General features: G+C 43.9%; 2 protein-coding genes across 5 annotated transcripts in view; both read left to right on the forward strand.

Moving 5' to 3' along the window:
• The first annotated feature begins 436 nt into the window (after positions 1–436).
• Positions 437–12411, forward strand: part of CPNE1 (copine 1) — a 37822-nt gene continuing 25847 nt past the window's right edge. For 3 of the 4 annotated variants that reach the window (XR_008971150.1, XR_008971152.1, XM_057400841.1), the window contains exon 1: positions 437–573. The gene's annotated coding sequence lies outside the window, so the exon portion shown is untranslated. Of the gene's footprint in view, positions 574–8022; positions 8165–12411 lie in introns of those variants that run through there. The other variant, XR_008971151.1, reaches the window with a different exon arrangement.
• RBM12 (RNA binding motif protein 12) lies at positions 8044–12392 on the forward strand. Its single transcript, XM_057400830.1, has one exon. The coding sequence runs from the start codon at positions 8044–8046 to the stop codon at positions 10684–10686; it is 2643 nt and encodes an 880-aa protein (XP_057256813.1). The 3' UTR covers positions 10687–12392.

Raw genomic sequence — 12411 nt, forward strand, 5'->3', positions numbered from 1 at the left:
GGACAGCACTCTCACCACAGTTTGGCCCAGGGTTCTGCTAAGTGGTGAAGAACAAGTAAACTGAATAGCTGAACTCCCGGATTCGCTGAAGCGTTCGCAGTGTGAGGGGATGATTCACTGCGTTTCCTGCAGCGGATTGTGCAGCGGTTTTTTCCTTTGAAAACGGGCACTGGTGCAAGAACCCGTGTCCTAAAAAGCGCAGCGACAGCATCTCCTGAGGGGTGTCCGTCCTTCAGCTGTTCCTCACCGATAACCCCTCAGTTGCACCTCCATTGACTTCCCGGACCCTGCCCCTGGGCCCCGCTCTGCTCCCCCCAGCCCCGGGCTGCGGTGCCCGCGGGCGCTTCTCCACAGCGACCCCCGCCTCTTCCCGCGCCGCCCCTCAGGGGAGGGGACGCTGCCGCGCCTGCGCCGCCCGCCCCGCCTAGCGCCGGCCCCGCCCCTCCGCTGGCGGCGCCGCATCGGGGCGGCCATTTTGTGTCGCTGCGCGGTCGGTGGCGCTGGGCTCGGCGCGCAGCGGGGCCCGGGGCGGGTCGGCTCCGTTCTAACCCTTTTTCCCGTACAGATCCCTCGGTAAGAGCGCGGCGGCGCCCGGGCGGGCCGGGCCGCCTGCCCTGCCCAGCGCTGCGGGCCCGCGGCGTGGCGAGGCGAGGGGAGGGAGGCCGGGCGCGGCGCGGCTGGCACGCGTCCCCGCGCACAAAGGGCCGGGCCGGGCGGCGCCTCCCGCGCTGCGGGCCTGGGGCGCCGAGCGGGGCCGCTTCCGCCTCGCCGCGGCCCGGCGCGCTGAGGCCGAGGGGTCCGGGCCGGCCCCCGTCCGCTCCTTTGCTCCCTTCCTCCTTCCCTCCGGCCGCGCCCCGAGCCCCGCGGGGCTGCGCGGGCAGGTGAGTATGTGCGGGCCGAGGGCCCGGCCGTCGGAGGCGGTCAAGTGACCTTGCGGCGGTGCCGGAGCCCGAGCGGGGGCTGTGGCGGCGGCCGGGAGGGGGTCGCGGCGGCCGGGAGCGGCGGGAGTTGCGGTCCCGTTGTCGGCGCCTCGGCCCTTGGGCGTGGGGCCGGTCCCGGCGGGGCTTGTCCCGGGCGGGCTCGGCCGGGCGCCGGTGGCTGCTCCTGGCCCAGCCCTGGGGGACGAAGCGAGGTAAACGCTCCGCAGTTTGCGGGGATAAGGTTCTTGGTGCCTGCGGCGTTGCCACCGCTCGTCGGGGTTGCCCCGTAAAATATCAGCGGAGTTGCCGTGTAGTAACGTAATGCTCTTACTCACTAAAAAAAGTCAGCTCTGTAAGAGCCCAGGTCTCCAAAACCTCACCAGACTAGTGCTGAAATGGGTCCCAGAAGTATACCAGGAGCCTATGTGAGCTTGCTTTCAAAACACTCTTGGTTCTAGTTTTAGCTGACTTTAAACTTACCCATTCTTCTTAGTGATTTTCGTACCCACCTCAATCTGCTGGGGCTAGGTAGAAAAATCCGCAGGTTTTTTCCTTAGTGTGCTCTTAAGGTGGCTCCATTGACTGACTGTGTCCAGGGGATGGTGGTGCTTTCGGTATAGCTGGTAGGGTGTTGTGGAGAGTCTCCCATGAAGCCTCAGAGCTGTGGTGTCAGCGTTATGTGGGAGCACCTGTGCCGTAGTCCACGTTCTCAGTTAATATGCTCTTGCGCACCCGGTTGGTTGAAAGGATGGCTTTATCTCAGGCGTGGTGGATGGTTTTCTTTTAACGTTGAGAGAACTGAGAGTTGCAAACAAAAGTAGATGGTGTTTTGTGGAAAGATTAACGCAGCAGAGTGGAGGTTTGCACCTTTCCTGCAGAACGCTGCTTGGTTTTGTTTGTGTTTCACTTTATAGCGTGTTGTCTTAGTCCACTGCGAATCTTCAGCTTGTCCTCAGTGTTGTGAAGAGGAACATACGCGATGCTGTGGTTGCTTTAACTGGAAATACACCAAATGATTTGGGGGTTTGTTCCAAATGGAAAGCTCTTTGTGCATGAAAGATTTATCTTGAAGCAGGTGTGGTTTTGCATTAAACTGTTTTCAGGTGATTATATTCTTTTCTCCTTTGTAAACTACTGTTTGACACTGCTAGATATGCAAGTATATAGGTGAATCCTTGTAATACAGGATTACTTGTTTCTCCTTAAGGTCTAATAGTAATAAACCCCCTCGTCTTTTCCTAAATACATTTGCCTTTGTAACGTAAGTGGAGAGTGTAGTTGTATCTTTCTCACTTGTAAGTCTGCTCTTCATGTCCTGGAAGATCTGTGTATATCTGTGTTTGTTTTAATTCCCTCTGTTAGGGAGTTTGTGGATGGTTTGGTAGTACTTCTTCTTCTAAATTCACTTTGGTAATGATGCTTATAACTGAAAAAGGCTTTTTTTGGGGGTTGTTTGAGGAGGAGGCAGTTATCTGTTCTTGGTGTGATTCATTCCTGGATAGTTTTCCAAAGAATCACAGTTTTAGTACGAAGTGGCCTACTAAGCAATGAAAGAGCAAGAGTTTCCCATCCCTTCTTTAGATATAAAATACGTTTGTTGACACTTAAAATGCTTGGCTCTTCTGTTGAGTTGTAAACCCAAGAAGGCAATTTTTCTGCAGAGATGGAAAAATTGGGCATTTGATCAGCATTTGGGTAATGAAATCATAGATTACAACCAAAAATACAGTACCTCTGGGGGGATTTCGTACTGTGTGCTCTCTAGAGGTGACTGCGTAGAGGTGGCTGTGAAATGTCATTTAGTTTGACCAGTTTGTGACTCTTGAAGGATTCCTCATGTGCAGCTATAGGGAGGTTTTCTGAGGTGGCTTTTATGTTGCTTTGTTCAAGTAAGAAGATGCACAGGTGGAGGAAGGAATGCCTTATGGAGTAAGGGTTTGTTAAACTTCAGGGGTTTCAAGTATTGAATTCTTGTTCTTTGCCTTTGAAAGAGTGATTTATTTAACTCTTGGTGATGGGAATATTTGAAAGATTCTTTGAATGCTTTCTGGTTCTTTTTATATCCTTTGTGGGAGGCATGTTCATGTCGTGAAGCCGTACAAAAACTGCAGTACAGTTGCCAACAAGTCACACAGGGATAAGGTATTAGAAAATGCAGTCTCGTGGTTGCTCAATGGTCAGTGCCTTGTGGTGGTCGCAGGTTTGAACTTTCTGTATATACAGTTCTTTGTGGACTGTTCCTGCTGTTGTGTTGCCTGCATTGATTTTTGCCTCCATTTATTCTTTATTGCAGTCTAAAAGTTGGTTTTAATTGGTTGCCCACAGGATTGGCTTGGCTTCTGCTACTTGTTAAGAAAAAAACATCTGTCTTTGCAGGTAAGAGCCTTTGAATTGAAGACTTCTTTATATGCATATTAAGTATATCTTAAGATATATTTGAAGCTTTTGGAATCTGTGAATTGGTGTCAAAATATTTGGGTCAAATGATCTATAGCTTAGTCTCTTTGAGTCCCACTGGTGATGGTGGTTCTGGCAATGTTGTTCTCATAAACAGAATTTTCTGTCAAACTAATATTTTGTTGTTTCATCAGCATGTGGTAGTCCGGAACATTCTCCCAGTGATTTTGCACTGTTGGAAAATAGAGCTACTTTGCTGCAGGCCACAAGTCTGCATGTTTCGAACTATTGGAGTTCAGATGTGTACAGTGGTTCTAATTAGGTTTTGCAGCATTTAAAGAGCTTGGATAGTTTCAAATTAGCTCTGCGATGACTATCTTAATCTAACAGGTTGATTTTTAGCCTTCAACAAAACCCAGAAGGGCAGAACTGTAGTCTGCAGTTCTAGCTTTTGCTAGACTGTCTCAGGCTGGATGCTTAAAATTCCTCCTACAATACCAGTCTTGCTCCAGTTCTTAATCTTCATCCAAGAATTGCCAAGCATATTGTGTATGTGCATGTGTGTACTGCGTGGGTATTGTACTTGAACGCTTCCCAGGAGCTAGGTTGAATCTTCTAAACTTAAACTTGAGCAATGCATACATCTTAAACAGCTGTTCTGGTGTGTTTAGCAATTTATGCTTATAGCCAAGTTAGCCTTATTTGAATGACTAGCAGCTAAATGGAAGTAGCATTGACAACTTGTATACCTTTTTCCAGTGTAACACAGTGGTTTTAGAATCATAGAATCAGCCAGGTTGGAAAAGATCTTTAAAATCACCAAGTCCAACCTTCACCCCAGGACTGCCAAGTCCACCACTAAACCGTGTCACTAAGAGCCTCATCAGCATGGTTTTGAATGCTTCAGGGATTGTGATTCCACCACTTCCCTGGGAAGATGGTTTTACAGATGTTGCTGTCAAGACATAATCATGTGATTAAGGTTCATCAGATGAATTGAATCAGCTTGATTGTTGGCAGCCCTTTACTCGCCAGTTTTGTTCTCGGCTTGCTAATGGGGATGGATTATCTGTAGTACAGCTCTAGGATTTTGTGCCTCTGGTGTCCCTAAAGATGTACCAAACACACAAAATGACAACAAACCCTGCTTCTGCCTTAAAGTATCTCTTTTTTACAGGGGAAAAAGCAGAGAACACTTCTAACAGTCCTCCAAGAAGCCTTCAGTGCACACTTAACAGGCGTGTAGCCTATTCTGTGTCTGAAGTTAATGTTGCCTCTGCATGTATGTTGATCTTTAAAAATGAATGGTGAAATATTTGAGCAGGCTTTGCTTTTCCTTAGTTGGAAAGTTTGAGTGAGTTGGGTTATTGTCTCCTAAGTGCATTTTGGAAAGAAGCAGACTTGTAAGTGTTTAGGAATGTGAAATTTGGCCCTTTTGGTCCTTGTGAGTTTTCTTTAAATCATAGGAGCAGTACTAATACTTCGTTAAAGCATTAGTATCCTGAAAAACTTGAAGCAGTTATGTTTTGAGTTGACAAAATATTCTTTGTCCAAAATATATGATGAGTGAAGTCCTTAAAATTCTTTTCTTTCATACCATGCTACTGTTAGCTCTTGCTTAATAGCAAGCATTTGCTTAATATCATGCATGGAATTAGCTGTGCTGAGGTCATTGCAGCTAGCTTCTCTAGCAGCTATATGTGTAAGCAGCTGTTTAGGGTTGTGGGTTTTTTTTTGTCAATAGTGATTTAGTAGATCTGAATAGGATACTTGGTAAGAAAACTTCAAGATAATCTCTTAGCATTTATGGTGAAGGTTTGAATTTAGTGCAGGATTGAAACACTTGTATTATCCTACAAGTTACCTAAATGTTCAGATGCTTGAACTGTTTAAGAATTCTTTTGTGACCTGATCTGTTAATTTGTCTTCTGGGCTAGATTCATGGAATCATTAGTAAATGCAGTTATCCAGTAGGTATCAGTTCTGCTACAGAATGTATGGTGTTCTAAACCAGCATATCTGAGCTGGAAAACCTTCTTGAGTTGCCTTTGTTCAATAAAATCAGTTCATCAACACTTTTGCATCAGTAAGGAAATAACTACAAGTATATCTCCCATTTAACACAAGAAACCTAATGTCTTAACTCCTGATGCATAAACATTTCTGAAACTCATTTCTTTGTATAACAGGCAATAGAGAAAATACAAACCTCCTACCAGGACATGCTATTAGTAGTCTTAGCTCTCAAAGCATAGGTGCAAAACCAGGGATGCCTTCATACCATTTATGTGCGTCAGGATCATCTAATTCAAAAGCAGTCCTGTAGCATCATGTAAACTTCAGTATTACAATACCCTTTAGGGTGGCTCTTTTAAAGTAGGCAGAATTTCCATTGGAATTTGGTTTCAGAGTTTGCTATCAATGTCAGACAGATTTAAAGCCACAGAATCATTTGAAAATCCTGGTTTAAAACAGTGCAATAAGTCTTACATGCTTTCTTAAATGTATAGATAGTGTGATAGTTCCTATTCTGACCTGTTTCTTTTCAGATGGGCCACTTATTTTGCTGTTGGAAAATGGTTGGGCAGTGAAGTGGAGAATAAAGTTGAATGTGTCACTGTAAAAGTTGTATGCCAGGATGTTGCTTTGTTACCTCGCCATGGAGATGGGAAAGTTGCTTTAAAAAGAAAGTAATCCCTGAGGCTTAGTTTATATTCTTTCTGTTGCTGCCTTCCCTTGCTGGGGGATTACGGGGTTTCTTAGTGGTATGTACACGTTTTGTTTAGACCGTCTGATGTTCGTCTTGCAAGTTCCAGTCTCTCTTTCAAGATGATATAGTAAGGAATCAGATTGTTGTATGCAGCTGCTGGAGCAGCAGAGCTGACTTTGTGCCAATGGGCTTGTCTGCTGTTTCCTTGAGGGAGAAAGGTCCTCTGGCTTTCCTGGAGTCAGGTGGGTGTGGGCCAATGCCCTGTAATACCCTGGTATGTTGGTTGAGTTCATTAGTGTATGAAAGGGGATAGCTCTGGTTTATTGGGCAAGAGAACAAAATACTTAAGAACCCATTTAAGTAATCTGAAGTTCAAAAGAAAAATGGCTTCTTTTTTTCTCCTATAGAATTGTTGCTCTTGTTTTTGTCGAGTACTGAGTTCAGCCTTATGGGCATGGTTAAATTGTTGGATAATGGCTTTCTTTACTAAGTACTTAAGGATGTATTCAAGATGTTACCTACAGTGATTAGAAGACTTGGACAGGCAAATGTTGTCAGGCAAAAGATTTTTGTCCTGGCAAAGATTTGACTGTGTGCTGGGATACACTACTTGGCTGCATGTAAAATGTTGGGTGGCAGTTGCTTATTGTATTTGGTCATAGCTGGTATATGGCCAGAAGTCTTTGGTGCACTGCATCCTGGTGTTGCATTATATCATCTGGTTGGGCTCCATGATCTTAAAGGTCTTTTCCAACCTAAATCATTCTATGATCTGTTTAATCCTTGATTTCAGGTGCTTAATTAACAGCTTTTGTATGTGACCAGTGGGAGCCATGGAGGTTTCCACACAGATACTGAACTGGCTTGTACTTGGGAAGTCAAGAAGTTTCAGAGATGAAGTGGCTCAGGTGAAACAAGGTGCTACTGCTGCTGGCTTAGGATGAGAGGCTGGCTTCTGAACTAGTGAACTGTGATAGTATTAATATGACACTTTCAGTCTTTACTGGAAGTTTGTCAAGAATAATTGAAAATGGCCTACTCTCCTGTTTATCTTGAACTTCTGATATGACCTCGGGCTCTTCTGTAGAATGTGCACAAGGTAATTGTAATCTAATGTTCAACATTGATTTTATACTTCCACTAACCTCAGCTGCAGAGGTAAAAGCCGTTTACTTGTGCCTGAGACAAGGTGTAATGCTTAGCAGAACATCTGCAACTATTACAGAGTGCCTTGTTCTGAAAGTTGTAAAGGCCAAATATCAAGCTAGGAAATGCATAGATACTAATGTAGGTGAGGTCTGTATGCTCACAAAATGTCTGGGACTAGTATATAACTGTTAATAGCTTCATGCTTACCTGGACCTCCTACCATCACTAGGAGAAATATGGAAGATCAGTATCATCTAGATGGCTTCTGTCAGATGATGCGAGAGTCTCACTGTTGCTGGTTGTCCATTACAGGTTTTTGTTTGTAAATAACACTTATATTCTCAGTTGTCTTCACCTGCCAGGAGCTCAAATCCCTCTCCTGGTGAGAGAGAACTCCATTTCCCATAGGTGTGCTTAATTTTCTGCAGTCACTTTGCCAGGTACAGGAGATACCATATATATAGCAGTGTATGGTAAATTGATTTTATTTGCTTCGCTAAAATACTCATTTTGGTTATGTTCCATTAAATATTCCTCTGTTGATTTTTGATGTTACTTAGGTGTTTTGGTTTTTTTTTTAATGTTTTATTTTTTACTGACACTCGTGGGTCTCAGTTTAACATTTACTTTGGAATTCCTAGTGAAAAAAATATATACTGATGTTGGTAAATGTTTTAATACTTCAGTCTGTATGAAGTAAACGTGAATAAGGAGCTTGGAATATGAACATGCTTAATCTTTGCAAGATGTTGTTAGGTGTATGTAAAGAAATGTGGTGTCTGTAGGTAATTGCATGGTGTCATAAACAGTAGTCTGACATGGCCGTTGCCTTTTCTCATCTGCAGGTGTGTGTTGTTTCAGCGCAGCATGGCTGTGGTCATCCGCTTGCAAGGTCTCCCGATTGTGGCGGGGACCATGGACATTCGCCACTTCTTCTCTGGATTGACCATCCCTGATGGGGGCGTGCATATTGTAGGGGGTGAACTGGGTGAGGCTTTCATCGTTTTTGCCACTGATGAAGATGCCAGGCTTGGTATGATGCGCACAGGTGGTACAATTAAAGGGTCGAAAGTAACGCTGTTGCTGAGCAGTAAAACTGAAATGCAGAACATGATAGAACTCAGTCGTAGGCGTTTTGAAACTGCCAATCTAGATATGCCACCAGCAAATGCTAGCAGGTCGGGACCCCCACCTAGTTCTGGAATGAGTGGAAGGGTTAACTTACCTACTACTGTACCTAACTTCAATAATCCTTCTCCTAGTGCAGTAACTGCTGCTACTACTGTGCACGAAAGCAATAAAAACATACCCACATTTTCTACTGCCAGTATGGGGAGTGCACCTCCAAATCTTGGGAGTACCTTTGGTAGCCCAACGTTTAGCTCAACTATACCTAGCACAGCGTCCCCAATGAACACAGTACCTCCTCCACCAATCCCTCCTATCCCAGCTATGCCATCTTTGCCACCAATGCCTTCTATTCCCCCTATACCTGTTCCACCTCCTGTACCCACTCTGCCTCCTGTTCCTCCGGTTCCTCCAATACCCCCTGTGCCCCCTGTACCTCCAATGACACCTATGCCTCCCATGTCAGGAATGCCTCCTATGAATCCTCCACCCGTAGCACCTTTACCTGCTGGAATGAATGGGTCTGGAGCAGCAGTGAATATGAACAGCGGCTTGAATCCATTGTTTATTGGTCCCATGAATCCTGTAAATCCTATCCAGATGAATTCTCAAAGTAGTGTCAAGCCAATTCCAATCAATCCAGATGATTTGTATGTCAGCGTTCATGGAATGCCCTTTTCTGCAACAGAATCTGATGTGAAAGACTTTTTCCTTGGGCTCCGTGTGGATGCGGTCCATATGCTGAAGGATCATGTAGGTCGGAATAATGGAAATGGACTAGTTAAGTTTTTTTCTCCTCAAGATACGTTTGAAGCACTGAAGCGAAACAGAATGCTGATGATTCAGCGCTATGTTGAAGTTAGTCCTGCAACAGAGAGACAGTGGGTGGCTGCTGGAGGCCACATAACTTTCAAGCAAACCCTGGGTCCCTCTGGGCAGTCCCACCCACCTCCTCCCCAGGCTCATTCTAGGTCCAAATCTCCTAGTGGACAGAAAAGGTCACGGTCGAGGTCGCCCCATGAGCAGGGTTTCTGTGTCTATTTGAAAGGTCTTCCCTTTGAATCGGAGAACAGACATGTGATAGATTTTTTTAAAAAGCTGGATATAGTTGAAGACAGCATTTATATAGCTTATGGACCTAATGGGAAGGCGATCGGAGAGGGGTTTGTTGAGTTCAGGAATGAAGCTGATTATAAAGCAGCTTTGTGTCATCATAAGCAGTACATAGGGAATCGTTTTATTCAAGTTCATCCAATTACTAAAAAGGCAATGTTAGAAAAGATAGATTTGATTCGTAAAAGATTACAGAACTACAGCTATGACCAGAGAGAAATCCTCATGAATGCTGAGGGAGATGCAGGCTTGCCAAAATTGTGTGCACATATATCTAATATTCCATACAACATAACAAAAATGGAAATCCTTCAGTTTCTAGAGGGACTGGCAGTGGAAGAAAATGCTGTACAGATTCTTGTTGATAATAATGGGCAAGGTTTAGGACAAGCTCTGGTTCAGTTTAAAGCTGAAGATGATGCTCGTAAGGCAGAACGTTTGCACCGTAAAAAACTGAATGGAAGAGATGTTGTTTTGCGTTTGATAACTCTAGAAGAAATGAGAGACATTGAGAGAAACCCACCATCTCAAGGGAAAAAGCTACTGAAAATCCCGATCCAAGGAAACGCGGCTGTGCCGGGAGCACAGGGTTCTGGTGGGGATGAGCATGCTTTCTTGGGGGGAGGTTCGAAAGATGCAAACAATGGTCCTCCGTTTAACTTCCCTGGTAACTTCAGCGGGTCTGGCTCCTTTGGTCCCCCTCTGCCTCCGCCTGGAGTAGGTGGTTTTCCCGATTCTAGACCAGGGATACCTGCAGTTGCAGCTGGCGGTTTACCTGGTGCAGGTGTTGAGGTCCCAGGTTTTGCGGGTGGCCCTGGCAATTTGAGTGGACCAGCAGGTTTTTCAGGGGGTCCTCAGACTTTCGGTAATGGTCCTGGCAATGTAAGTGGACCCCCTGCTTTTGGTGCTGGTCCTCCAGGGATTGCTGGTGGTCATGGACATATAAGTGGACCTCCAGGGTTTGGACCTGGACCAGGAAATATACATGTTGGTGGACCCCCTGGTTTTGCAACAGGCTCTGGGAAGCCAGGACCAACTGTTATCAAAGTGCAAAATATGCCCTTTACTGTTTCGGTGGATGAAATTTTGGATTTCTTTTATGGTTACCAAGTGATTCCTGGTTCAGTGTGTTTAAAATACAATGAAAAAGGCATGCCCACTGGAGAAGCAATGGTTGCATTCGAGTCTCGTGATGAAGCTATGGCAGCAGTTGTTGATTTAAATGACAGGCCTATAGGCTCCAGAAAAGTAAAACTTGTTTTAGGGTAACTGTTAATATGAAGTAGTTGTAGAATAGATATTCATAGTGCTGTGATAAATGCATCCGGATTGGTTTTTATAGTATTTCCAGGCTAGAACCTGTGGATTGTTTAAATTGTAAAACAGATTGGTTTTGATAAGACAGAGCACTGGGTTAACCATTGCATAAGAGCCACTGCGGAGAGGGACGCGCAGTGGATTTTCCTGTACAAGTCTGTGGAGAAGCCAGACAGATTCTTAGTCACCATAGAAGTTTGGTAACCTTTACTGGTCACAGTGCTTATCAAGGAGTTTAGATTGGTTTTATGTAGTTTTGGATAAGGGAAATAGATGAAGTCAGTGAAGCTCATCAGTGGGTGCTCTTGCAAGCCATTGTAAAATAGATAGCTATTTCTAGATTTGGTTAAAAGCTGGCTGAATTTGCTTTGTTTACAGGTCAAAGCTTTGTTTAAAGTCCTGATTTTATTCTGCAACCGAACGAATTCTCAGTGTACACAGATTAATTGTTTTGTGTATGTATCTTTACTTTTTTCCAAGATTCTCACTGTATGAACAGTTGAATTATGCCCATTGCTGATGTGTCTACCAAACTAATTCCTATAAGTATGAGCAGAATCGTTCTGTAAAATTCAAGCTGTTCTTTGTGGAATAACCTTTAGTTATTTATATATTGCAATTATAACTGTGCAGAATAAGACTTTTGCCACAAGTATAGCTAACCTCAAACATTATCATATGAGTTTTGTAGTACACTTAAAACATTTGCAGTAGAAGTAACAACTCGAAAAATACTCATTATTGTTTAAGTAGCTTGATTTGTTAGGATTACATGAATCAGTTGGGATAGGATCTTTGACACTAGTTGGATATTGATGTTGTATTTCTCATGTGTCTCTTGAACTCCTTACATAGAGTCTCTGCTAAGAGAACCAAAGTGGTGATTATTAGTAGAAGATTGGAGTCCAGCTAAAGTGTTAAATTAGTTTATATATGAAAGAAACTCTATCTTAAGCAACTCTGTCATGAATTACTGCTATGGGTGAATTCAGAGATAAAATTTATTTTTCTCCAAAACTTGAAAATACTGAGTTTACTATATATTTTTGCAATAAAGTTGTGCTGTTGTATTCAAAGTCTGTATAAGAGTTGCCATTTTCTTTGGTGTGCAGTAAAACCTTCCATGGAAAACCAGCGAATTGAAAAGGAAGTAATTGCACAAGTGAAAAGTAGACTTTTTTGGTTCATCCTTGCTTGGCTTATGATAAATTCTAAGATTTGGACATTGCCTGAAAAAATCCTGCTATTCCCTGCAAATCATTGTACTTAAACATAGCAAACTTTGAACTGTTTTGTTTCCTGGACAAAGAAAAACAGTGCCTTTTGGTGTTGCATATCATGGAACACTGAAGTGTATGGTCAGGCAAAATTGAGAGGTGCAAGTGGCAACAGTTTTATTCGTGTGGTGTGTAGGAGAGATTTGCAATCCTGTGCAGCGCTGCATCCTGAGAGGATTTCCCAGTACAGGAATGTGTGGAAGGATTGTATAAAGGTGTACTTCAATAAAGAGGCGGTCGCATTACACAGATGCTTCTGTAATTCATTAGCGTGATTTTGTTTTGACAGATTCTAGGTGGTCCCACCTTTTGGAAAAGTCATGTGATTTGTATATACTGTTCAAAATTAAGCCTCTGTTAATAAAACTGTCTGTCTCTGAAGCTTCATGTTATGCGTTTC

This window comes from Pezoporus wallicus, unplaced genomic scaffold (genome assembly GCF_028554395.1).
Source record: "Pezoporus wallicus isolate ANWC-B61680 ecotype Strahan unplaced genomic scaffold, APGP_CSIRO_Pwel_v1 contig_11133, whole genome shotgun sequence".
Taxonomy (NCBI): domain Eukaryota; kingdom Metazoa; phylum Chordata; class Aves; order Psittaciformes; family Psittacidae; genus Pezoporus; species Pezoporus wallicus.